The sequence below is a fragment of the Salvelinus fontinalis genome, chromosome 36 (assembly GCF_029448725.1).
Source record: "Salvelinus fontinalis isolate EN_2023a chromosome 36, ASM2944872v1, whole genome shotgun sequence".
Classification (NCBI taxonomy): domain Eukaryota; kingdom Metazoa; phylum Chordata; class Actinopteri; order Salmoniformes; family Salmonidae; genus Salvelinus; species Salvelinus fontinalis.
The window spans coordinates 9,237,122-9,265,042 of NC_074700.1; the positions used below are offsets into that span (position 1 = coordinate 9,237,122).

The window sequence follows — 27,921 nt, forward strand, 5'->3', positions numbered from 1 at the left end:
ACCATTGAAGTCCACAATCGAAGGGAAATGGTGAGAACGGGATAGATTTGATGTGCGAAGGAACTATACAGTGATCAAAGGGATTATGCTGTTTGTATGTGGCTGCTATGAAAATGAACAGTGTTTACCGTGTGATCAAGGTTGTACTCATTCCGCCGATTCTGTTGAAAAACGTTTCTTAAACGGAAGCAAACGGAACGAAACGGGGATAAACATACCTGAATTTGTCCAATAGAAACTCTCGTTTGCAAGTGTTGGACTAATAATTACCCCTTAGATCAGCTAGGCGGTGTGTGTGAATGTCTGTCACCTTGATTACTCAAATTTCTCTCAACCTTTCATTCATAGACTAGGTTGTAGCAACCTCGTGATGGGTATAGGGAAAATTTGAGTATAACGTAGTAGCCTAAACCCATCGATGCTACATTGAGCTGTGTGAATGGAATATGAATGACAATCATCCAATATGCTGCAATAGAAATAAGGCCATGCTCATAAAAAAAGTACTGCATTTGTCCTCATCTAAAACAGCACCGACTGCCACTGAGAGGGAAATATCAGTAAGATATATTTTTGGCGAGAGAAAACACCAAAATGGGTTCAATTGCTTTCGTTGTTGTTCTCTCCCAATTGTTAAAAACTTCTTAGGGCTAGGCCCCTTTTTTCTCAATTTCCTCCTGAATGATGTGCCTAAAGTAACCTGCCTGTAGCTCAGGCCCTGAAGCCAGGATATGCATATAATTGGCACCATTGGAAGGAAAACACTTTGAAGTTTGTAGAAATGTTAAAATAATGAAGGAGAATATAACACAATAGATATGGTAGGAGAAAATCCAAAGAAAAACCAACCTGGATTATTTTTTTGAGAGTCCATCCTCTTAGAAATGCAAGAGAAAGGTCATATTGTAAATTAGGGTTATTCATATGGCTTCCACAGGGTGTCAGCAGTCTATTTTCAAGGTTTCAGGCTTGTAACTTCAAAAATTAATAAGAAAGTTTTAAGTTTTAGTAGAAGGACACAATCTTGGAAATCTGTGTTTGCTCGAGCCATGAAGAAATTACACACCTGCTAAAATCGGTTTCCTATTGAACATACTTCTGAAATAAATATTATAGTTTGATTACATTTTAGGGTATCTGAGGAGTAAATAGAAATGTATTTTGACTTGTTGAAACAAAGATTAGATTTAGGTAGATTTTCGGATTCCTTTCTCTGCAAGTTGAACGAGTGGATTACTCAAATCGATGGCGCCAACTAAACTGACTTTTTGGGATATAAAGAGGGATTTTATCTAACAAAACGACACTACATGTTATAGCTGGGACCCTTTGGATGACAAATCAGAGGAAGATGTGAATATTTAATCTTTATATGTGAATGTATGAAACCTGTACTGGTGGAAAAATATTTTGATGTGGGGCACCATCCTCAAACAATCGCATGGCATGTTTTCGCTGTAATAGCTACTGTAAATCGGACAGTGCAGTTAGATTAACAAGAATTTAAGCTTTCAGCCGATATAAAACACTTATATGTACCTAAATTATTAAAATCCATAATATTTATGATTATATATTTGAACGACACGCCCTCCAGTTTCTCTGGAAGTTGTTCCGCTATCGGGGGTGCCTATCTCTAAGCCCACTGATATAACAAAAGACTTTGACTCTGACACCTAATCGCCCTAGGGACCAGGGCTCAGCTGGCCTGGGCTCAGAGACTCTAGAGACTGGGCTGGGATAGTAGGGTGACATCCATTAGTTGGTCTTCATTAAAACAACCACTTAGGACGACACACACACTACTAACTAATGAACTAGCCCTACAAACTGTAGAGTGAGAGACGTCCCTCTGTGATGGAGTTCAAGTCACTTACAGTGCATTCGGAAAGGCTCTTTTCTGGATTTTGATCACCAGCGGGTATCGGCCTAATTCTGCTCTGCATGCATTATTTGGTGTTTTACGTTATACACTGAGGATATTTTTGCAGAATTCTGCATGCAGAGATTCAATTTGGTGTTTGTCCCATTTTGTGAATTCTTGGTTGGTGAGCAGACCCCAGACCTCACAACCATAAAGGGCAATGGGTTCAATAACTGATTCAGGTATTTTTTGCAAGATCCTAATTGGTATGTCAAATGTATTTATTTGTTATTTTTGATGGCGTAGAAGGCCCTTCTTGCCTTGTCTCTCAGATCGTTCATAGCTTTGTGGAAGTTACCTGTGGAGCTGATGTTTTGGCCAAGGTATGTATACTGTTTGTGTGCTCTAGGGCCATGGTGTCTTGATGGAATTTGTATTAGTGGTCCTGCCAACTGGACCTTTTATGGAACACCATTATTTTTGTCTTACTGAGATTTACTGTCAGGGCCCAGGTCTGACAGAATCTGTGCAGAAGATCTATGTGCTGCTGTTGGCCCTCCTTGGTTTGGGACAGAAGCACCGGATCATAAGCAAACAGTAGACATTTGACTTCAGATTCTATTAGGGTGAAGCTGGGTGTTGCAGACTGTTCTAGTGCCCTTGCCAATTCGTTGATATATATTTTGAAGAGGGTGGGGCTTAAGCTGCATCCCTGTCTCACCCCACGGCCCCATGGAAAGAAATGTGTCTTGTTTTTTTTCCAATTTTAACCGCACATTTGCTGTTTGTGTACATGGATTTTATAATGTTATGTTTTCCCCCAACACCACTTTCCATCAATTTGTATAGCCTCATAACCTCATGCCAAATTGAGAAAAATATTTTTTGAAATCAACAAAGCTTGGGAAGACTTTGCATTTGTTTTTGTTTGTTTGTTTGTCAATTAGGGTGTGCAGGGTGAATACGTGGTCTGCCATACGGTAATTTGGTATAAAGCCAATTGACATTTGCTCAGTACATTGTTTTCACTGAGGAAATGTACGAGTCTGCTGTTAATGATAATGCAGAGGATTGCTGTTGACGCATATCCCACGGTAGTTATTGGGGTCAAATTTGTCTCCACTTTTGTGTATTGAGGCCAGAGCTAAGAATGCTGTTAAAGAGTTTAAGTATAGCCAATTGGAATTTGTGGTCTGTATATTTTATAATTTCATTGAGGATACCATCAACACCACAGGCTTTTTTGGGTTGGAGGGTTTGTATTTTGTCCTGTAGTTCATTCAATGTAATTGGAGAATCCAGTAGGTTCTGGTAGTTTTTAATAGTTGATTCTAAGATTTGTATTTGATCATGTATATGTTTTTGCTGTTTGTTCTTTGTTATAGGCCCAAAAAGATTGAAGAAGTGGTTCACCCATACATCTCCGTTTTGGATAGATAACTCTTCATGTTGTTGTTTGTTTAGTGTTTTCAATTTTCCAGGAAGTGGTTAGAGTGTATGGATTCTTCAATTACATTGAGCTGATTCTAACGTGCTGTTCCTTCTTTTTCCGTGGTGTATTTCTGTATTGTTTTAGTGATTCACCATAGTAAAGGCGTAGGCTCAGGATTCTGGGCTTCTATTTTTTTGGTTGGATAGGTCTCTCAATTTATTTCTTAGGTGTTTGCATTCTTCATCAAACCATTTTTCATTGTTGTAAATTTTCTTCTGTTTTCTATTTGACATTTTTAGATTTGATAGGGAAGCTGAGAGGTCAAATATACTGTTTACGTTTTCTACTGCCAGTTTACACATTCGCTATTACAGTGAAACGTTTTGTCCTAATAGTTTTTTGGTAGGTTTCCACATTACTTTCCTTCCATCTATGGTATTTCTTAATATTATTCAGTTCCTTTGGCTTTGATGCCTCATGATTGAGTATTGCTCTGGTCAAGCAGACTGTGATTTTGCTGTGATCTGATAGGGGTGTCAGTGGGCTGACTGTGAATGCTCTGAGAGACTCTGAAGTGAGGTCAGTGATAAAGTAGTCTACAGTACTACTGCCAAGAGATGAGCTATAGGTGTACCTACCATAGGAGTCCCTTCAAATCTACCATAAACGATGTACATACCCAGCATGCGACAGAGCTGCAGGAGTTGTGACACGTTTTTGTTGGTTATGTTGTCGTAGTTGTGCTTAGGGGGGGAATATAGGGGAGGGAATGCTGTCCCCTCCAGGTAGGTGTTTGTCCCCCTGTGTGCTGAGGGTGTCAGATTCTTATCCAGTTCTGTCATTTAGGTCGCCACAAACTAGTACATGTCCCTAGGCCTGGAAATGATTGATTTCCCCCTCCAGGATGGAGAAGCTGTCTTCATTAAGTACGGGAATTCTAGTGGGGGGATATAGGTAGCACACAGGAGGACATTTTCCTTGAGATCATTTATTTTTGAATTTCTAGCCAAATGTAAAACGTTCCTGTTTTGATTAATTTAATAGAGTGAGTTACAGCAGGTCTGCTCCATACCAAATTAGCATACCATCTTCCATTTCCTTCTCTCGCTCTCTCTCTCTCTTTCTCTTCCATTTCCTTTTATCTCCCTCTCTCTTTGCTTCTCTCTGTAACTATCTGACCTTCCGTCTTTCTATGGACATCTTTCAGTATGTCACTCCCTCTTTCTCCTGATTGACAAATCCTTTCTTCTTTCTCTCTCTATATACTTTTCTCTCACACTAGACCCAGGTCGTGGCTGTAAATGAGAATGTGTTCTCAGGCAACTTACCTGGTAAAATAAGGGTCAAATAATATGTGCACTGGAACAATGGAATGCCACAGGCTTTGGTTGTGACAGGAAATCCATTTATTTCCGGGGGGAGGAGCTTCATCTTGAATATCACACACGGGTTGTCATTTTCTTGGAGAGGGAAATACTTTTTTGCGAGAGGAATCATTGAGACAGGTTGAATTGTTCTCTGGGTTGTAATGTCCAGATATGAAAATAGATTTTGGGTTATATGGAACAACAGAATGATGAAATAAAACAAGGTGATGAGATTGAGATGGCATATTTCCGTAAGGGATTTCTTCGGGTGTGTTTTCATCAGCGAGAAAAAGAGCCAGAATCATGGTGAAATAATACTTCCTAATATTGGCCCTTCTATTTAAACACTAGAAGGGCACCGGCAGTCATTTTGACTGAACATTAATTTAAAATTGAAATACAGTATCTCTGCCATTTTTTATTATTAAAGCCCCCCTCTGTCCTTGACTTTTCCTAAAAAAAAGTACAGTATATATATATATTTTTTTCATTTTTTAAATTTTAACCCCTTTTCTCCCCAATTTTCGTGGTATCCAATCGCTAGTAATTACTATCTTGTCTCATCGCTACAACTCCCGTACGGGCTCGGGAGAGACGAAGGTCGAAAGCCATGCGTCCTCCGAAGCACAACCCAACCAAGCCGCACTGCTTCTTTAACACAGCGCGCCTCCAACCCGGAAGCCAGCCACACCAATGTGTCGGAGGAAACACCGTGCACCTGGCCCCCTTGGTTAGCTCGCACTGCGCCCGGCCCGCCACAGGAGTCGCTGGAGCGCGATGAGACAAGGATTTCCCTACCGGCCAAACCCTCCCTACCCCGGACGACGCTAGCCCAATTGTGCGTCGCCCCACGGACCTCCCGGTCGCGGCCGGCTGCGACAGAGCCTGGGCGCGAACCCAGAGACTCTGGTGGCGCAGTTAGCACTGCGATGCAGTGCCCTAGACCACTGCGCCACCCGGGAGGCCAAAGTACAGTATATTTAACACAAGTATTGTGTTAGAATTTCGATATCACAAACATAATTTGTTTAATAAGCAGTTTAAGAGGACATGTCATTTTTTTTCATGGGGAGCGCCAAATCCTCTTACAGAGTAACATGAGGTGAAGACGTTTTGATTTCTATATAGTATCAGAAAGACCAGGTTCGAAGGTTTCCAAACACGTACCTTTGCCAAATACCTCTCAAAATTGAAGAGATGAGCTGCTTTTCAAAATATGAATTTCTCCAACAATAACCGCTGTTCCATGTGCTCCACAGATGAGCACGCGGCAGCAGAGAGCCTACAGTAAACTAATGAAACTGCTATTGTGTTCTTTGAAACAGATATCTTTTTTTTTGCATTATAATGTTACCCAAGACCTTCGTAAACACAACCAAAGGAAACATTTCCCCCGATAGCATATATGAAAAGTATATATTAGACCGTCAAAATAACTGCTCATTGGCTCAAAGTGGTTTCCCCTGAGGCCCGGCTTTTCTTTTTCATTTCTCGCTGAAACGAATGGAGACAGACAGGGCCATAAGACACTCATAGAGACTATAGCCTAGCCGAGTGAAACGATATGAGGAGGGGAGAGGAGAAAGAAGAAGAGACTTCAGGGAGAATTGGAGACGTGTGAAATGACAGGAGAGAGGGAGGAAGACAAACGAGTGCAGGGCTAAAGGAAGATCACAGGCCTGGTAAAGGAGAGGAGCGACTAAGGGCAAGAAAAGAGTGTTAACCAGGGATGATGGAGAGAAGAAAAGGTCGAAGGAGAGAGTGAGAGGGAGAGAGAGATGACAAGAAATTTATCAGGGCAGAGAAAGGAGGAGGGAGTAGGTGAAAAAAAGGGAGAGAGAGTGTCAACCAGTGATGGAGAGAAGAAAAGGTGGAGGGAGAGGGAAGGAGAGTGAAACCAGGGGAGAGAAAGGAGGGAGTTAGTGAAACAAATGGAGAGAGTGTCAACCAGTGATGGAGAGAAGAAAAGGAGGAGGGAGACAGAAGGAGAGCGAAACCAGGGATGAGAAAGGAGGAGGGAGTTAGTGAAACAGAGGGAGAGATAGAGGGTATGTGCATTGACATGCTAACATGCATACAATGCAAGCTTCCCCATTTCCCTTTCTGGTTTCGAGCTAATCATATGGCTAACCTAGCAGCAATCGCTGGGGCTCGGCAGAGAAAAACCACGGGGCTCAGCTACTAGTTCCATGGGAAACCTGTTCACATCAACTGTATCACTGTTTCCCTCTCCACTGACCAGAAGAGAATCAGTGGGGCATAAGGCATCTACATCCGTGTATCCATTTCCATGTTTTCTTCTCGACGAGGGAAAAGATGAGCCGGGGACGGTAATTACCGGCTGAGCTGACGGAGCCGTGGAGGAGTGGGCAGAGTCCGTCCACGCTCGGCTGCCTAATGCACAGATTGCCTGTCTGAAGGCTTTGGTAATGAGAGCAAGCCTGCAACCTCCACTAGATGTGGAGGGGAGGGGGAAGCTCGAACACAGTTCAGCCCCTTCCAAGTGGCTAAGGTGGGGGAGAGGTGGCAGGAGGAAGCGGGGCTGGATGTTCTGGATGGATGTTCTGGATCTAATGGCATTCCAGTGGAAGGGATCAGAGGGAGGGATTGGAAGTGGAGACTGGAGAGGCCTCCAACATCATTATGCTCCCTTTCTTCCTTAGCCTGTTTTATCTAGGAGAGAGGGTGTGACACACAGAAGTAGACACTACCATCTTAAATGTTTTGCAGTGGCGACTCGGCTAGTGGGCCAGATGGATGGATTACCCAGGCTTCTCCACTGCAAAGGCAACGCTTGAGGGGTTTTTGATTGACAGAAGCTTGGAATGTTTACACCGAGAACCTTGAGTATCGCTTGGCAAATCATTCCCTCAATTCCGGGATTCAACAGGGAATCTCAAGAAAAACACAGGCTTTTCTCCCTTTAACGCTCCTCTTTTCCCACCTCCGAGCCAAGACAGAATGAGGTGCACTGCTGACAGAGTTGATTATGAAGTGGGTAGTAGTTATCTCCTTAGCGCAAGGCGCTCTTTACTAATTAAGTCTTTTGCTTTTTTTTTAAGTAGGCGATTTGGTAACACTCTGAATTAATTGTGTTTGATAAAGTAAGGCGAGGGGCGGAATGCACCGTGACTTTAGTAGAGAAAGCGCTGCGTGAGGGAGTAGTGAGGCCCTCAGGGGCCAGGGGACGGTAGATAGAGACATACTGTGGTGGGGAGGTACAGGAGGACTTCAGACAGGGTACAGTACACTAGATAAAGCATGACAGGATGTAGTGGCTTTCTCTGCATCATGACATATCTGGAGAGATCGAGGAAGTTGGTGAGCTCACGACAGATCCTTTTTCTTCAGTCACTCCAGTTGCTATAGGGCCCTCAAACTCAACTCTGGACCTGGAAGCCAGTTCCGCTGCGTTTTTTTATTGTTCCCCTAATCAGGGACTGATTTAGACCTGGGACACCAGGTGGGTGCAATTCATTGTCAGGTAGAACAGAAAACCAGAAGGAACCCGGACCTCGTAGGGTAAGAATTGAATACCCCTGCTCTAGATCATTTCATGGTAGGGAACGGCGAAATAACACAGCCAAAGTGCCCCATTATTTAAGCCAGTAGGAACCGGAGTCTCACGACCACTTTACCCTCTACGAGTTAAACATACACAGTGTCTTCCTGTTTTTCCAACACAGCTGTAATAAAAGAGAAAGAGCTAATGAAAAGAAGCAAAAGAGGAGAAAGGAGCGTGTGAGCCAAATAAACTCACCATGGACGGTCTGGAGGGAGGTGCAGGGGCCACAGAGCCGTCCCCACTGGTGAGGGGCCCGGGTTGAAAAATCTCTGTAATAAAGCCAGGCTCACGCATGGCCTGTCTGGATGGGCGCACCAGCCAGGAGAAGGTCGATTTGGGCCCAGGCATCATATCGACTAGGAGGACTCGATTGCTTTCGGTTAGGGAAAAAGGGGGCGCTTGAACCAGACCATTAAACACTGAACATTAAACCCAGATCAATGGGTAGCTCGCTGGAAGCTGTCCAGGCACCACTGTTGACGCAAAGGCCTGTGTTGTGTTTCTTCCTTCCATCTCAGTTTCGACCACCTAAACAAGTCTCTGGATGTTCTCTTTGGGTTCTTAATGGCACCAGAGAGTTTGGTGTTCTCCCTAAATGTATGCCACATTGCTCCCATTTTAAACTGTAGCTCCGGCTATTCTTCTCTTCTCTGTGACTGGAGTATATTGGGGTAAAGCCAGGAAGTAAATATACCTCATTGGCTCAAAGTGGAACGTTTTACCGGTTTGAGAAGGAGAACAAGGGAAAATCGATTGTCGCTGGTTATTTGCAATCTCAATTTTGTTCTCCCTCTCCTCTCTCTCCCCAGAAAGATTAGGAAACCGTATCTCATTCTGGCTGTTCCAAAAGAAAAGAGGCTGCGGTGTCGTCGCAAGTTAGCGGCGCCAAGAAAACTGCAGAGGATGTGGAAGGAGAGCGATAGAGAGAGAGAAACAGAGAGAAAGAAAAGAGGGAGAGAGAGGTGGGAGGGGTGGAAAACAGAAGAGGATTTGGTGTGACGGATATGAGGTGGGAGAGCGAGAGAGAGAGAGAGAGAGAGAGAGAGGGAGGGAGAGGAACGAGGCAAAAGGAGGGCAGATCCGAGTGAGTTTGGTTGGATTGAGCTGTTAGAAACTTTTGGGTCTCTTATTTTTCCACTCCATTGAGTCTGTATAAGTGCTGCCATTTTGGATTTATTCGGCAGGCACTGGGAGGTCCAGAGATGTTCTCTCTGATCTGCCTCAAAGTCTGGAGGAGAACAGAGAATGAGAGCTGCACATTGAGATGTGTGATCCAACAGCCAGCTCTGGGCTAGGGGAGATATTGTAATACCTACTAAGCCCTCTCTACTTCAGCCTATAAAGTTTGTTGGGAGCATTGATAAGCGTGTGTGTGTGTGTGTGTGAGTGTTACCTACCTTTTCCACTGCTTGATTCCACTCCGTACTTGACTTCATTGGAAGTCTATTGCTCTAAGGTAGCATGCAACCTCATGGAATCGTTAAGTTGCCAAATAAACCACTTCAAAGATTTTCAAAAGTGCGTGGACAGCTCTAGTTACCCCAGCTGTTTTTTTTTTATATCAATGAGAGCAAATGTCCATTCTTTGTGGTTATACGGTTCCACAGACCTGACCGCACTGAACCCAGACTGACCATGAGTTCAGGAGACACACTGGGCTGACGTTTGTTTTCGCTCCGGTCAAGACATCTGAAGCAATGAAAACCACAGATTCAGGGTTGTGGTCAGAGGGGTGTGGTCTGTAAGAGATATGAAGTCTGGACCATTACAGACCAGGCTGCAATATCCATAGGTTAAACCCCCACTCGCTTTCATTCATCCATCCATCCATACATGCATATATCCACCACCTTGAACAGACATTATCTTTCATTCAACATAGCAAATGACATATTATTTAACCCATTTTGGTTCATACAGTTATTACACAAACAGCATATTGTTTTTATGTGCTAACATAGTGGAACAGTAAATGTTAAAGGGACCTTATAATCTCTTGTAACTTTATACTCAAAGAAGCATTTGAATAATTGCAGGTTTCATCACAAAACTGCAAAAATAATTAGATACCATGTTTAGAATTTTGGTGTTCAAGTTACCTGGTTCATTTTTAACCCTCTGAGTTTTACGTTTCGGGGGTGAGGAGGGGAGAGGGGGGGGGGGGGTATTCTGACACCACTTCAACATGGCTTAAAGGGGTCCAGCACTTAGTTAGCTGTTTAGTTGTTATCCTGTCTAAGTTCTAGATTTGGGAGGAATTTCAAAAGTTCCAATTGAGCTCGTTAGAGATGTTTATAACAGGATTATAACTGAGGGCTTCTTGGTTGTGTCCTAGCTACTGGCCAGAAGGTAAGACTATAGGAATCATTTTGGTGTGACTGTAAATAACATACTGGCCTTCTGTTCATAGTTTTGGTGAGGGGTGGTGTGGGGAGAGTCAGCCCTCAGTCGTTAGCATGGATTGAGTTTGGTTTGCTGTTAGGTGGTTAGATTCTGCTTAGTTCAGGTCTTAGGATTAATCTCTGTCTGTTTCCATAGCAAAGTAACTTTGAACTTTAACCCTTTGAGTTGAGAAATGTCCTCTGCCTCCCTCTTTCCGTTCCCTTCCCTCCAATCTTTGTTTATGGTAAGAGTGCCTCTATACTAACCTCCCCAGCTTCCTCTCGCATTGTTGATTCTGTGGTTCTTATTGTGTCTTGTCATCATTATCCTAAATCTGGTTGGTAATTCATATCAAGTCATCCTTATTAATGTGTGAAAAAATGTGTACAGAACCCTTCAGTTGATTCTCGTTCTATCTGATCTACTGATTCTATCCAATCCATGCTAAATGACCTATTAATCCAAATGAGATACAGTGAGCAGTTTACGGATTCTGTTTCTATCAAATAAACACGGGAACTCTGAATTTATCTTGTTTTACTCTCACATAAATACACATTCATTTATTTGGAATCTTTCCTCGCATGTGTGATCACTTATAATACCGTTTCAAAGAACAGCTGGCCGCAGCAAATTAGAAGATGTAAAATGTGATGTGTTCATGACACTGCATCTATTATTAGTCATACAAACAGAATACAGACTTGGGTAAAGCCTTTAGAGCCTTAGAGATGCATGACTTAGACTAATCTACCCTCAAATTCCCTTAGCAAGTCGTATTTTACTGTTTTGTGACGGCTAACATCAACTCATTTAAAATCAGAGTCACTTTGACTAGCAGTCATGGAATAAGTAACATTAAAACTTTGCCCAGAGGCGAACTCTCAGTTCTTCTAAATAATTATGGTATGTGTAATAAGGCACATCTACACCTTATAGTTATCGTTTGTAATCGTGCTAGATGTGGACGGCCCATTATCGTGCTGTGAAAGCTGAGCTAGCTAGTCAGCTAGCGCTAGTTGAAAATGGCCAACATTATGGTGTGACTGAGGTAACTGTGGCCAGAGGGATGGAATGAAAAGGGGAGGGGAGGAGGAGGAGGAGCAACAAAGGCCACACCTCCATTTGGGGAGTTTTTTATATATAGAATCAACCACCTTTCAGCAGCACAAACATACAACACAGGACAAAGACAAAGAGGTCGGGGGACGTTTGGCACTCAAAGGGTTAAAGAATCGTCACTTTTGGTCAGATCCAAATTGCAGATCTATCGTGCTCGTTGTTGTCGGGCAGAATAAGGCTGACACAGCGAATTGTAGGCTTATTAACAAAGTCCAACAGACACATTAAACAGTCCCTTTAACTTTTAGTGACTTTCAGGTGGCTACTTTTCTCTGGAGTGTTCCCAAAATTATTAAGTGGTTGATGTTTCTTCCTCTAATTGTCACTTTTGTGAATAAGAATTTGAATAATAATCACCATAATTAATAAAACTTCACAAGACCAAACAACAGAAACACAGGAAGAGAAGCAGAAGGGAACCAATAGGATCTGTCTTTTTGTCAGGTTGGTTACTGGGGGGTTATGTTGGGGTTATTGGGAAGTTATGACTCTGAAGAGATGCAGCCCCATGTCAAGGTGCTTTGGACATGGTTCCCCTGTGCAGTGTAACCTACTACTGGCTCATTCGTTCAGTACCTTCATTGAAATGCTATGAAGAATGTGTAAGGTCATTACCAACATTGTAATATTAGTTAACCAGCTAGCTGATAAGGGAGGTGGATTTAGTATCAATTTGCCTACTTTCATAATTGCCAATTACAAGATAGAATGACCTGTATAATTGCTTTCAGGGGGCTAGAACAGCAAATTGATACAGTATACAATAAAACTGTAGAGCGTGACGCATAGTTACCTGTTTGAATGTGTTACTAATGTATATTACTACTCAGTGACATAAATGAATGGTAAAGTTTAAGCCAATCACATTGAGACTGATTGGGTAAGGTCATAAGCCTTGGACATTGGACGTATGTGAATCAGGGGAACTGTAAAGAGCCAATAACATCCACCTTTGTTGCGTGGCACTGCACCTCCTCCAGAGCGGTGGTTAACGGTGATTAAGTGGTTAGGTCATTAGTGGAGAGTTAAGGGGTTTTTAGTTACCTTTGTCGAGTAGCCACTCGTCAACTACCCGACCAAGTCGGTATGGGATTCTTTGTCTAGCAATAGCCAGGCGTTCATTATCAAAGTTCCCTTTAGAGAATTTGGAAAAGAGTGCAGGTTAATATCTGGAAGGTCAAAGGTTCAAAGGTTAAAGGTTAGAGAAAGGGCAACATGGCAAAACGTTTAGCAAGGTTATGTACGTTAAAATCAGCTTTAGGTAGTTTCAGGAAGTAGTAGCTTTTTGCGGACTGGTTTGGATTGGTTAGACAGCATTCTAGTTACCTCAGGTTTAAATGGTTGTTTTGGTTATGGGTCCGATAAGTTAAACATATTTATGAATAATTTAGAAATAGTATATTTGTATAATGGATAGCTGATACAGCCAATAGCTCAGTGGACAGTGAAAATCAATAGCATCAATGAAATCAATAGTAGCAATCTATAACATTTGTTAAAACCAACATGAAAAGCATTCAGTTACAGCAATGTCATATGCATTAACATCATCATTACATTATTCAAACATTTTCATGTATTCATCATCAAACCATTGTCATTTCCTGTTCAGAGACCCTTAAGCACATATTACTTAAACACATTACATGGTTAATACCAGGAAGACATTTTCTGCTTGAGATCCCACGCAACCATCCTTAGAGGCAAGTCTCAGTGCTCAAGTCTGACATATTACATTAAGAAACTCCAAATCCCATAATGCAACATTAATCCCAACTTGTGCACTTTTGGGTAAATATAAAGAACTCAGGTGGATTTGAGCTCTGCTGTTTCATACATACTGTACATAACCCATCAGGGCTTTTTTTCAGCTTAATAATCATCAACGGCACTTCATCATTTCCACCGTCTCGTCAGTGCGTCAAAAGCTCTTCATTGCTTTTCCATTAAACCGCATGACATCATTTAACCAGAGCTAAAATGATTATCTCCCTCATAATTTCAATCAGAATCAACCGCTGGATTGTACTGTTTAGGGCCGGGCTCTTCAGCGCTAGCAATAAAGCGATGCCTGGGGTGAGGAAATCATACAAATAAGTACCAAAAAACGCCTGAAAAACGGCATATTAACAGTCTGTACTGTAATAATGTGCTACAAAATGGATGGTGTTCGAGCTGCAATAAGCAGGTAAAAGGTAGAGCGTAACGTAAGGGTGTAGGTGTAGTGGTAGGGGTGTAAGGCGTGGGTAGAGTGATCATGTGCCTATAATTCTTGTGTACAAAGCTGCTGTCCTCTCTCCCTCTATTCACCGCAGTGCTATATATATATACACTCTGTTCTGCAGTACCCAGGCCCACTCTCTAGGGGGTCTATACACGTGCCTGTGTGTGTAGTACAACATGTCTGAGGGGGGGGGGGGGGGGGGGGTGGATGAAGAGCCTCAATGGAGATAGTGAGGGAGGAGAAAAGTGGAAAGGAGGATGGGAGGTAGGAGTGTTTGTTTCTGGGGAAAAACTTGAGTGAGGCGAGGTGCGTGTATATGTATGTATGTGTGTGTGTGTGTGTGTGTGTGTGTGTGTGTGTGTGTGTGTGTGTGTGTGTGTGTGTGTGTGTGTGTGTGTGTGTGTGTGTGTGTGTGTGTATTTCTGCTGAGCGATCAGTGCTTTTTGAGGTTGGTTTGGGTTCGGTTTGATTAAAACGTTATCACGGTTTTCGATTACGGTTTCGTTTTTTGTTTTTTTACATGAAATGCACTGTGCATTATGTGGGTTGAAGGCTGTAACACAGAATACAACAATTAGTGAAAGTCCCATGATGGCAGTGCTTATCATTTATTAACCATACTTTATTCAAATGACTTTACTTTAATACAATATACCAGTTGTTGTGTAAACTACATTTGTTTTATTTGTTGACTTTATTATTTCATTCCAAGTCATCTAATCTCTATAGAGCTGATGTCTATGCTGTCTGACAGAATCACTATTTTATTAGTTCTTCAAAGTAAATAAGGCACATTTTATGACCGCTGAATACCAACTATCAATCACTTACAGTAGATCATGTATTTTCAGGTAGCGATACCTCGCGAAGCAACAGCTGCTCACTATTTCACCTCATGATCACACATTCTCCTCTCTCCAGGAGCAGGCGTAAAAGAAACACACACTGGACAAGTAGATGTGCAATAATGGATTATGGTCGCTGTAGTTCATTACCCCGTTTTAAACTACAACTCACTACTACATCGCACAGATCTGATTTATCTCTAGAGGAACTCTGCATTGAGCTCACAGATGGAAAAAGAAACGAATGAAATGGAATTCGAATAATTGAACCGTCGCCAGGAAATTAGTTGTTTAAAAAACAAAAAATAACAAAAATGTTGGTTAATCGCTCAGCAATAGTGTTATGTGTGTGTGTACGTTTGTGTCATTTAGATCACGTGGGTCTCCAGGTAAGTCTAGGAGATTGGCCTGTGCAAAGCCAATGCTGCAATTATAGAGCTCCTCTCTCCACTCACAACACATTTAACAGCAACACCAGCACTATGCAGCAAAACTGATTAGAGAGAGAGAGAGGTTAGAAAAAGGGCAACATGGCAAGAGAGAGAGAGAGAGAGAGAGAGAGAGAGAGAGAGAGGCCAGAGAAAAGAAGGAACGAGAAGGAAACATACTGTGGGAGGCAGTGGTCCTTAGTGAGATAAATCAGTACCTCAGTACCTCCCTAGACATATCCCTCGACTAGTCTCTCTCTCCCTCCCTGCTATTACCAGAGCATAGGCACAGAGCTTAAACAGGCATCCCTTAGGCAGTCTGACAACTAAACCCACCCCTGCTACTGAACACTGAACAGCCTACTTCAGAAAGAAAATGTATCTCAAATATTATGCCCTCCCTCTAGTGGTAGTATCTGACCAGTGCAGCCATTTTAATAAAACTCCAAGGCTCTGATCAAAATTCTCTATTTCTAAAAAGGCATCCGTCCTTTCTTCCTGCCTTGAAATAATCTTTGATCTTGATCTATGTAGGGGAAACTTATCAGGTTAGATCCGTGGCACCACTCTGGCCGTTAATTAAATTACAATTAGGAGATTCAAAAGCCATCCTGCGTGAATCTGACGATGCCATTCAATAGAACGTCTATTTCTTAATTATTCCTGTCACCCCTCCCTCCATAGCTGCTAAGGGAGGATAGAGGGGGGGATTTAAGGTTTAAGAATTTCCTCCCTTCTTCTCCCCTTCTACCACCTCCCCAGGAAGCCCCCAGGTGTTTGAGTAATCAGAAACGGGGAAGACAGTGGTGTGTGTGTGTACCTGTGTGTATCTGTGTGTGTGGAGGTGTGTGTGTACTATTCAGTGTATGCGTGTGACTAAGTGCGCGTGTTTTGCGCCTCGCTGACAAACACTATGGTGCCAACAGCCCCTTGGCATCAGGCAGCCTTGTCACCAGCAACAAGCGAAAGAATAAGTGCAGGCGGGACAAGCGGAGGCCTCAAGCCCGTTCTTTCTATATAAGGAGGGATTTGGAATGCCAATGTGGAACAGCTGAAGACGGATGAGACAGATGCGGTAAAAGCGAATGTGTACGCAAAACACATGGGTATTTTTCTCCACAGTCTATAGCATACCTACTCTCCACTCTGTAGCAGGGACTGAACACCAAGCACCCAGGACATTGAAATAGAAGACAGAGGACCACCATGCCTGGAAAGCCGCAAGCCAGCTCGCCCTCTCCCATAGCCCAGAGCGGGTGCCTGGAGCCTGGGTTAGATTCATGGCAGAGCTGGGCAGCGCCCGGCACCCGGGGAAGCCTGAACTTCACAGCTGTGATGCCAGGGGCAGGACAAGGACAGTGTGATTGACTGGCATCGTGGGAGACAATGGGAGAGGCGGAGGACAGACAGAAGCTGGCATGCCAGGGATAGGTGTATGTGTCCTGGGCTGTGACCGGCATCGCTGTGAAGGCCAGTCTCTCCGGTCTATGACTCAGAACCACTTCTCCTCTCACTGACTCTGTCGCTTTAGTTTGATTGTGTGTGTGAGATTCATGTCGTGAGTCAGTGTGTGTGTGTGAGAGAGCGAGAGAGAGATGCAAGTTGGTGTGTGTGTGTTAGTGTGTGTGGAGGGATATCTATCAGGGGAAGTCAACTGTATATCATCTCTCGCTCTGCAGCCAGACGCCCTTGTACAGGACACACATTTGAAATCTATCCAGCAGAGTAGAATGGAGCTGTCTGGATGTTTTGCCCATCTTTTTCACTTTTTTCTCTCTCTGCTTCCTTTCTCTTTCTCTCGCTCTCTCTCTTCTTTCTCGCTCTCTCTCTCTTTCTCCCTTTCTCTCCCTCTCTCTCTTATCGCTCTCTTCTCTCCCTCTCCATTCTCTATCTCTTTCTCGTTCTCTCCCGCTCTCTTCCACCCTCTCTCGCTCTATGTCACTGTCTGTGTATCTGACCTTTTCTCTCCACACTGCATTCAAATGTGTCATTCCTCTCTGAGTACACTGTATACCCAAGCTGAAGCATCCCTCCCGTTGGAATACATATATTCCATATCAATCCCTTTTCTCCTAACATCCTCGCACATCTCTCCCCATATGAATTTAGAACGGATTCATCTTCACCATATAACGACAGTGTGATCTCTGCAGTAGCTGTCAGTCTAACGGTTCTGTTTAATCCATTGAAATATAATTCTAGTTATGGTTTTATCGCTCCTCTCCTATCTGCCACTCTGGGTTTGCGTGTTGATGTCAGAGTGAGGGACTGGGGCTCGTGTGGAAATCAAAGATGTCAGTTCTTTAATTAGCTAGAGCAATCTTTTCCCTCCGTCTCCCTGATGAGGGCTCCTGTCCCTCTCCCGTCCCTCTCCTGTCCCCCTCTCCTCCTCCAGCCACACAGGCCTGTAATTGGACCGCTGTCTAACTGTGAAAGATCCAATCGGAGCGTGCCGTGTCGGTGGACCACGAGTCCCTATAAGCTCCCACACCAACCAAGGAGCGCGTGTCACATCACTGACTTCAATCTTTATTTCCTACATACATTGGATTTGACTGGAATTCAGTTCAGTGACTGTGGTATAACTTCAATGCCTGGACCGTAGTAGGTTGGAGGTGTCGCTGTTAAGTCAGACTTATTGTCACTCAAGTCTAACATCAAAGAAATGCTATCCCTAAAAAAGTGCTTATGAGTGCTAAATAACCCACTCTATATTCTACCAGAAATCACCTCACAACCTTGGACCCTGTTCAACTGAAACGATGACATCCGTTCCGTCCTATTGGAAATGGCCCTCCTCCAAGTACTCCACAACCCTATTTAATAACAAATCATACCCATAATGCATTATTTGACCATCCCCATCCTTATCCCTTTAGCACAGTGTAACATCAAAGTCACATTGAGACTATTACTGCGATGGTTCAGGTATTGAAGTTCTACTGCACTCTAAGTAGGGCCAAGCCTATAGCTCTGCTCCTGAAAGTTAGATTGCACCGCTGCTGTACGATTCAAGTACTTGTTCTACTCCAAGTAGGAGGGCTAATCCTGTGGCTCTGTGAGCTCCTGTCCTGGTGTTCCCTGAGCTGGAGCCAGGCTGTCTAAACCCCGCCAGCCTGCCACGTCCATGCCTCCTGGAACTTAAACGGGCATGGCTGGAAGGGAAGGGAAGTGCTGAGCTTCTCAGAGACCCTGGCCTCATCACAACCTCGCAGCTCTCTGTCTCTCTCCCGCTCTCCCTCTCGTTAGCTCTCGCTCCCGCTCTTCCTCTCGTTAGCGTTCGCTCGCTCTCTCTCTCCCGCTCTTCCTCTCGTTAGCGCCCCCTCTGTCTCTCATCCCCTCGCGTTTACAGTGGCTCAGAAGTAAGAGAAGGCAGACAAAGGCAGGTAGACTTTAAAAAGGATTGAGCTGCTTCGCAGGCTCCCCCTGTGCTGACCTCTGAGTGGCTGGGACAAAGAGACTCCTAGCTGGGAGACTAGCTGCTCAGCCACCCTGGCTCTCTTGTTCTCTCTCTGTCTCCAGCTAGGCAGGTTCAGTATAGGTCAGCACTCCGTACTCACAGAAACGTCTGTTAAATGCCTGGCAGCAAGAGCACAGGGAAGGAATACGAAGGAACTCTCTCACTCTCCTTCTCATTCTTTCTCTGTTTGCCTCTGTCCTCTGTCATTCATTTCCTCTCTTTTTCTCGAGAGTCCCTTTCTTTTATTGTCTCCCGTGATAAAGACGAGCAAAAAAGACCATAAAAGACATTATATAAATACTGAGCTAAATTGTATGCAATTAACCATATGTTGTGGTCAATTAACCATGTATTTGTGGATTTTGATGTGTGCTTGGGGTTATTGTCTTCCACGAAGATCCACTTGGGGCCAAGATTCAGCCTCCTGGCAGAGGCAACCTGGTTCTTTTGGCTTAAAAGGTACTAGGTAAAGTGCATGATGCCGTTGACCTTAACAAGGGCCACAGGACCAGTGAAAGCATAGTAACACCATAACGTCAAAGATCCACCACCATATTTTACAGCAGGGATGAGGTATTTTCTGCATATGCATTGTTCAACACTGGTGTGCGTGGCCAAGAAGCTCTATTTTTTTTTTCATGCCATCCAACAAATGTAAACGCCAGGGGTTTGCTAAACGGCATTGGCACTTGGATCGGAACCTGCGCTACAGTCTGATGACATGAATATAGTGCTCTTCGGCCTCTTACACCAGTGGTGGGTTTGGCGTGGAAATAAGGATTTATATGCAGAAAAGATGGTGGTGGATTTTAGATTTAACCTTTATTTAACTAGGCAAGTCAGTTAAGAACATTCTTATATACAATGACGGCCTACCCCGGCCAAACCCGGATGACGCTGGGCCAATTGTGCACCGCCCTATGGGACTCCCAATCACGGCTGCATGTGATGCAGCCTGGAATCGAACCAGGGTGTCTGTAGTGACGCCTCAAGCCTGTAGTGACGACCACTGCGCCACTTGGAAGCCCAATGTTGATGTTATGGAGCCATTTTGCTTCCACGGGTCCTGGGGCTGTTGTTATAGGAAAAATCCACTTAAAACCCCGAATTCCTATAATTTACCGTGTTAAATAACACTAATATGTGAGAACAATATTTTGAGAAGCAAATGTTTAATTTTGCTGTTATAAAAAGGCTGGTAGCAACATATGAAAACAGTTTGTTGCAGCTCAAGTCTAAATATAAAACCCACAAAACCCACAATCCCGCTATCAAACGTAGCTACACACAATAATACCAAAGTCAATAACAGCATGTGAAGTAGCTAGTTTGCTGTAAAACCGCCTAAAAAACCTGAACTAGCAATTTAGGAGTCTACAGTCTCAACATGTACAACATGCAGATTGATTGCCTCACAGAGTGGAGTCTGACATTCGCAAAGACACCATGCAATGCACCCTGGACTGAAGAGGTAGACAAATAGGAGAAATGTGGTGGACCCTCTGTTAAATTACACAATTCTCAAGCTAGGAATATCGTAAAAAATATGATCAATTGCTTATTGGAGAGAAGAACCTCCCTGGTTATGACATCGGCCAGTATTGAAATCTGACGTATGATAGATGCTTTCCTCATCTAAATGTTGTATTCCTATTAACTTCCAGTGTAGGGAGAGAGACTTTATCGCAATACTACGTCATACCGGACTCATTTCTGCCTTGTTGGACGGAAATAGCTCAGATAACATTCAAAATGGGTGAATCTTTCCTTTAAGGTCAACTGCATCATGAACTTTGCCCAGTATCAGGTTATTTCAGCCGAAAAACTTGTTGCATCTGCCAGGAAGCTGGAATTTGGCCGCAAGTGGATCTTCCAGCAAGACAATAACCCCAAGCACACATTCAAATCCAGAAAGAAATGGTTAATTGACCACAAAATCAACGTTTTGCAATGGCCACCTCAGTCTCTGGACTTGAACCCCATTGAAAACCTGTGGTTTGAATTGAAGAGGTCAGTCCATAAGCGCAGATGAAGGATATCAAGGATCTGGAAGGTTTCTGTATGGAGGAATGGTTTAAGATCCCTCCCAATGTGTTCTCCAATCTCATAATTATTATTTTTTCAAGTGCCGTTATCCTTGCAAGGTGAGGCATCGGAAGGTATTGAAAACAGGGGTGCCAATAATTTTGAACCCTCTCTTTCTGTGAAAAAATATATATTACTTGTTAAACAAAATCTCTTTACCTTAACAAATGTATTAGTATAAAATAATATAATTGCAACAAAAAAAATCAAGCATACAATATAGCTGAGTATTTGTATGATGTTTTTTATACAGTATTTTTTGATCATCTTTACCAAGGATGCCAATAATTATGGCTAGTAAATGTGCGCCATCTTGAACTAAATGTGTGTGTTTGTGCGCACGTTACAGACAGTGTGCACGTACAATGCAATATGTGTAACCTCGGTAGCTGTGATGCTGTCCAATTTGTGCACTGCTTTTTATACAGTGCAGTAGATGCAAACCCTATCCATCAGAGAGCTGAGAGCAGCTGTCTTACACAACCCATGCCGAGAAGCTATCTCTATCTCGCTCGCCTTCATCCTCCCTTTCTCATTCTGAGGGACGGGGACCATCGCTATGTACCCCTCCCTTTCCACTCCACCTCTCTTTTCCCCCACTCACTCGCTCTCCTCCTTATCTCCCCTCTCTCTCATTCTATTTTTTCCCCCCTCCCTTTCCGCACATAACTCTCTCTCCACTTTCCCTCTTCCTCCCCATCTCGAGCCATTTCTTCCCAGGCACAGCCAGGAGCCAAAGCAATAAGACAGCTTTATTGGTGGTGTGCTGCAAACGCCCTAGAACAGGGAAGTGTGTTGACGCAGTGTGCACACTCTACTTGTCATAATGATGAAGTTACTAGGCGACACAAATGCTAATCACCAGGAGGCAGCCCAGCTACAGGGAATGGAAAGTAAGACGGCAATGTAAATAGAAAGTTAAAGGAGCATAGTGCTACTGTTGATGCTAATCCTAGGCTGGTGTTGTAGACAGAGGGATACGGTTTGTCTAACTATAGAGCCATTTACACCACACCAGAGCAATGTTCTGTGTCGTGACTTAAAATACAATTATAGTCATTGTAGTAACTGTACGGCTGCGCTTCGACCGACGTTTCCCTAGCTTTCCAATACGGAGGAAGAAAGGACGAGGAGAGGGAGATGGATGAGGAGGAGGAGAGAGGAGAAGGCTGGGATGGAGTGGGAGAGAAATATAACCAGTCGAGTCAAATGCAACTGCTTTGACATTGTATTGTATGTTAGCTTGGGTGTGGACATATCAATGGGAGTATATGAGGAAAGGGTGTTAGGACTTCCCTACCATCCACGCTACTCTGAGACTACTTCCACACGCGCGCACACACAGTTTTTTAGCAAAGGTGTTTGAATCTGGTTGAAATGTGCTGCAGTTGAACTGAGGGCAGTTCTCAAATTATTTTCAACCTGTTCCCAGTTGTACAGCTGTTCATCTTTTACACACAAAGCAAGGATTCTGGTTTTGTAAGACTGTGTGTGTGTGTGTACACTGCCACAACTGGTACCTCACCTCCCCTTTCTCCCTTCCTCTTGCCCTCTCCCTTTCTCTCCCCCTCCCTCCCTCCTACAGGAGAGCTCATCTTTCCCTGGTCTGTCCCCACTACCCATTGTCCTCCAAATCACCTGCCCACAGCATATTAGATGAGGAGGAGTCTCCCTTGTCTCCTTCAGCCTGCCAACTGCCTGACTGAAAAGTGTTAGAGACTGTAATGGCTGCCCAGAGAGACTCCCTGTACTGGGCCAAAATGGTTCCTGAGTTGACCATGAGAGGGCACTTCTCCTAGTGTAGATGGAAACAAAGGAGCCACATCTAAATGAAAGGAGAATCTTGACAGCATTTCTGCAAGCTTTATTCTTTTTCTGGACATAGTTCGATATGACTATTCACTCTGCGTTGACAGTTTCATAGGGCTCGTTCCTGGTTCACCGGTGGACATGACATTCTCCCTTACGGATAATTCATTTTAATAAAGGCTTTTGATCTTAATGGTAAGAGTGCCTTGAATGAGCTATGTCCACGGAGGTTTAGCGTTCCAATTTTTGAAGACATTAGTGTCATTTAAAATGCATTCATTAGTAAAATGCGTTCTATGTTTGGGAGGGATGCTATTTGAGAGAATCACAGTGGTTTCACATTTCTATCTGGGTCACAGGCTTCCGTTCCGACGCCCCCCCCTCCCTTAAAACTCCTCTTCCTTCTTTCATTTCACGGACCCCTCGGCTCAATTAGGAAGTCCTCCTTCCTCCCCCTCCATACCTCTGTCCTATCGGAGCTTTGCTCTCCTAATGCATCTCTGAGACAGACAGGGAACCTTCGAAGTGCCACTCGGGAATAAACCGTGTGTACGTAGCTAACGCGCATAAATGAGTAACAGCAAATCCACCGGCGCCTACTCTCCACACCCCTCCTCCTCCACCCCAAACACACACCGCAACACTAGCGCTAACCGCAACGACTGAACCGGCAAAAAAAACCTCGAACAAACTCGAAAACCTCGATCAGCAGGAGAGCGGAGAAGAGCGATGCTCGACTGACAAACAACGACAACGACGGAAGAAAAGATGAAAGGGGAAAACGAGGCCTCCAAATTCAATTACAACGAAGGCTGAAAATAGAACGAACCGGGGGCACCGTTGTCAACAGGCTGCTCGGCTACTGTTGTGCGCCACCTTTAACTTTATCGCTAACCCCGTGTGGAACACATGCCACGGCGAGAAAGGACAATTTCCATCACAATGGCCATGGAGAAGAGACTGTCACGCGGTGCTCTATTCTTCCAGGCTGTGATGCATGGACTTCTGTCCCGGTGCTGACTGATGGATCTAGCTTTTCTCTGCAGGAGACAATAGAACCAAGGTGTGTGGGCTCGATCCCCACGGTGACAGGGGATGCCAGAGTATAGAGAGGGGCCGCATCACTCCTGGTTATCACTCCACAGGGGCAAGCGTTTTGGCTTTGAAACAGTGGAGTGGGTCTATTTTCTCAGAGTTTACCTTAGACAACCTCCCCCCAAATACCGGTAATTGGAGCCATAGAATGAGTCCCCTGGAACACTGTGATACAGTCATCGGTGTCTAAGAAAACAAGAATTATTACAAAGACAATTAACCCATTCCTTGCCTTCCAGGGTAGTGGTTCTACCAGCGTGAACAGATCAAGCTCAGTATGATCAGGGATCAGAAACAGAAAATGTCTTCCTTGGAATAACCATGGTGGAGGTTGAGTTGACATGAATACAGTAGAAAACAGCAGAGAGAGAAACCAAGTGAGAGTTTTTGAATTGGTAACAAATACCCTCATAATATAACCAGCATATTAAAGGGATTGTTAAAAGTTTTATTGTACATAATCATGATGAGTGCTATATATTACATTGTTGGGTGGCATACTCATCTGCTGAGCCATAGGTGTGTGTGTGTGTGCGTCTTTCTGTATGTGTGTGTTCGAGAGCCAGAGGTTTCCCTCCAGCCACCTACACACAGCTCTAGCATTGAGGCTTAAAGCTCTCACTGTACTTCCATCCAACCCTGCCCCGGCAGGCCTACACGTCCAGTGGCTATATCCTCATTACTATCCCCCAAATACAGCCAGCTACAGCCAGTGAGACAGCTATATTCTGGCCTGTTGGTGGGATTTCAGCCCACGTAGACGTGAGGTTGTTTGCCTAAGGACAATCACTGCTCTCTCTGCCTTAATTGCCTGGAAAGTATGCAAGTGTACACTAAATATGTATGAAGCGTTTACACAGAGGTACATAGATATTGCATATTTCCTCTGCAGGAAAAGGCTTAAATTTGACAGATAATAACTCTTGGGTTGTGGGTTCGAATCCCGGGTTGAATGTATGTCACTTAATTAACATGATATAAAAACAACCATATTATTTGAGTCTCTCACTTTCTCTCTCTTTCCACTGTATTCCTTTAGATCGACTTATACTTTAGCCCTGTCATCCCTCCACTGTCCCTCCCTCCATCCCGGTGGTCCTACCTGTGGGGAAGCGTTCGATGACGGGCTGGCTGTCCACCTGCAGGGTAGCGTTGCCGCCGCTGCGCGTGAAGCGCACCACGTGGTATTTGCCGTCGCTCACCATCACCGCGCTCTCCTCGATGACGATGTCGTCCGTTCCCACGTTGAAGATGACGCCGATCCTTCCTCGTTCCTAGAAGGGAAGAGAGAGAAAAGGGAGCTTAGCGGGAGACAACGTCTTTCATCTCTGCTCAAGTGTGGATCGGTGAAAGGTGTGTCCGGGTTCTGGATAGGACCAAGCAGACTTCGAACCCAGGTCGAAGGTCATCGGATGCAACTGTAAACCATGTTAGTCCGCTAAGCTAAAGCCTACATTTGGCATTAGCTCTGGGTGCTATCAACCACATCACCTTTAGATCTAGGATGGATTACTCATCACTTTAGTGAAGGTAACCTAACCACGTCCACTAAACATAAATGAAAAGGCTATTCAAATGTGCCATTATATTTCCATCAAGTTTAAAACAGTGTTCAACATACACACTCTACAGTATGACAAGTACAGTGCAGTGGCCAATGTTCCAGTGTGTGTTCTGATCACTGTTGGGGCGTAACGGCGTTCAGTCATGCGTGAAGAATGAATGAAGAATGGACTACTTGTTGAGGACTCCGCCACCTTTAGCATTCATCACCCTCTTAACCCCCTCCCCTCTCGCATCTATTAGTGTTGACAGCCTCCTACTGCTTTGAGTTTATTACATTCCACCCCCCCCCCCCCCCCTCTCTCTCCACTCCTCCTATCCCTCGCTCCCTCTTTTACCCTCCTCCTGCGCCTCTCGTCCTCTCCTGTCCTCGGTCCCCAGGAAAGGTCAAAGTCATTTACAGAGTTACTCTGGCTGCCATGAGGGGATGGAGGGAGGGAGAGAGAGGGAGGGAAAGGTAGAAACTACACTACAGACAGAGACTCCTCCACTCTTCACTCAAAAAAGTTGCTCTCTAGAACCCAAAAGGAGAACCATTTTGGGTTCGATGTAGATGGGTTCTACATGGAACTCAAAGGACTTCTACCTGGAACCAAAAAGGGTTCTACCAAGAACCAAAAAGGGTTCTACCTGAAATCAAAAAGGGTTATTCTATGGGGACAGCCAAAGAACCCCTTTGGAACACTTGTTTTCTTAGAGTGTAGCTTCTGTCGTGCGTGTTCACTGCTGTGACTATCTAATGCCAGCCGGTGCCCTTCCCATTGGCCGCTTGTCCGTGCCTTTTCCAACAACACTTCCTGGTTTGACACGAGAGGTCAAGCTCGTTTGCTGCGGGGATCGCAGTGCACGCCGCTATTGCTCTGCTCTAGACCCCCTCTCCGCCGTCATCTCCATTGATTGCTTCAATCTAATTAGCTATGTGCATTTATTTAGTTGAAAAACCTTCTCCGCATGCCACAATATTGTGAGGTTCAGCTATGGCTTTAGCTTTCAGCACTGTTTTAATAATTCATGCTCCATTAAATGTTTTAGGAATATGTTAAAAAAAGCTGCTAAAATGTTATAGGGACTAAAGTATCAAGTTAATTGAGTAAATAGGAGCGAGAGGTGGGGATGTAAATTGATGAGTGGTGTAATCACGGTCACATTTATCGAACACGCACCTCGCCGGGATAAAAAAGCCATGCTATTTAACGAGGCGCGAGCTCGGGTGACAGGGACGATTAAGTGTGCTCAAATGGTGGTGTCACTGGATGTGTTCAGAGCGTGATTAATACCTTTAAAGGATCAACGGGGGCTTAGCCAAATGTATCAGTCAAACTGTCTGTCAGAATAATAAAGCTGGTTCATTTTGAATAGGCATCTGTGTTTGACGGTGCTAGCTACCGCACCTACGATCACCGAGGCTTAAATACGGTGGAATTAAAATATCCATTGAGTTTGTTGACATTACAAAGGAACTTTGGAGTGATGACCTAAGCCTCTTAGGGATGTCAAGCATAAGTCCTCAGGGGACACACGGCTCCTTGGCACTTTATCAATCAATGACCGTTATTGAATGACCAGAGACTCCGTATAGGACTGCCTGGCTTCTCGTATCTAAACCCACTATTGATTAATAAGAACAAACAGAAATGATGGCAATTGAAGATTGGAGTTTGACGTCCCTTTAATGATCACACCACCTTTTTTACTCCCAGAGGAAAAAAAAACCGAACTTGCGGAGGTTAGCCAAATGCTAACACAGTGCAGTAAACAGTAGGTAAGGACTTCTCCTGCCTCACCACTGCCCACCCACAATAAAGTGCTAACACTAATTGCGTTACCTTTTTCCTCGAGAATTAATTACATTTTCCACTAGACAATCATTTTCTTTGGGAAATGAATCCCTAGTATTAGGGTATTAGCGGAGGGGGAAGCGCACGGGGAAAGAGATATTTACAGAGAGATTAGCATTTATGTTCCGCAACATTAGGGCTTCTTCTCTCTCTCTCCTACACTGGGGAATGTATCGACCCCATTACACAAAGCAGCCGACGGGAATCGCTGTTTTTTTAAAGATGATTTCTGTGTTGCCGTAATATCATTTCAATGGCCGTTCCCTTAAGCGAAATATCTCAGGAAGAAAAAAAAGCCCATAATCCCCTATGACTGGGAGCAGTCATGCCCATACAGTAACCGTGAAATGAAGGGAGAGGGGAAAGGGAGGATGGCTTAGGTACAGCACTGTAGTAACCAACAATACAAATCTGAATGTCTTTTAAACATGAAAAGCTTAAAAAACAGTTAAGACAGTGAAGACGCCTCCTAATTTGTCTTAACTGGGAGTTTAATGGGCACTATTGTTTGGTTTTTATCGTGCTAGTCCCAGTTGTTAGTTAGCTGGGTCAATCATGTGGATCGGTAGGGGGGGCCGTTGTGGTCTTGGAGGGATCGGAGTCCTGTTGGGTTTATGGATGCTTTTCAATTAACCACTGATTTAAACCTAGAGGGGATGTACCATCACATCCTGCTAATGACTTCAATTAAACAATCAAAGCCCTGGGATGGTATAGAGAAGGCCTAAGGAGCCTCCCCCCCGTGGTCACACAGCCAGGGTGGAGTTACTACACAGCTCTCTGGGGTGGGCTACAAATTAGAGTTAAAAGCTTCCGGCAGATTCCGCAGGATCCACAAGTCT

At 44.1% G+C, this 27,921-nt stretch overlaps 1 protein-coding gene across 1 annotated transcript in view; it reads right to left on the bottom strand.

The window, feature by feature from the left end:
• LOC129835410 (neurexin-2-beta-like) overlaps positions 1–27,921 on the bottom strand; it is a gene marked incomplete at its 5' end in the record, with an annotated part of 183,836 nt that overhangs the window by 89,361 nt on the left and 66,554 nt on the right. The window contains 2 exons of the mRNA XM_055901048.1: positions 12,777–12,866; positions 24,781–24,952. Of these exons, the coding sequence (XP_055757023.1) occupies positions 12,777–12,866; positions 24,781–24,952 (262 nt within the window). The remainder of the gene's footprint in view (positions 1–12,776; positions 12,867–24,780; positions 24,953–27,921) is intronic.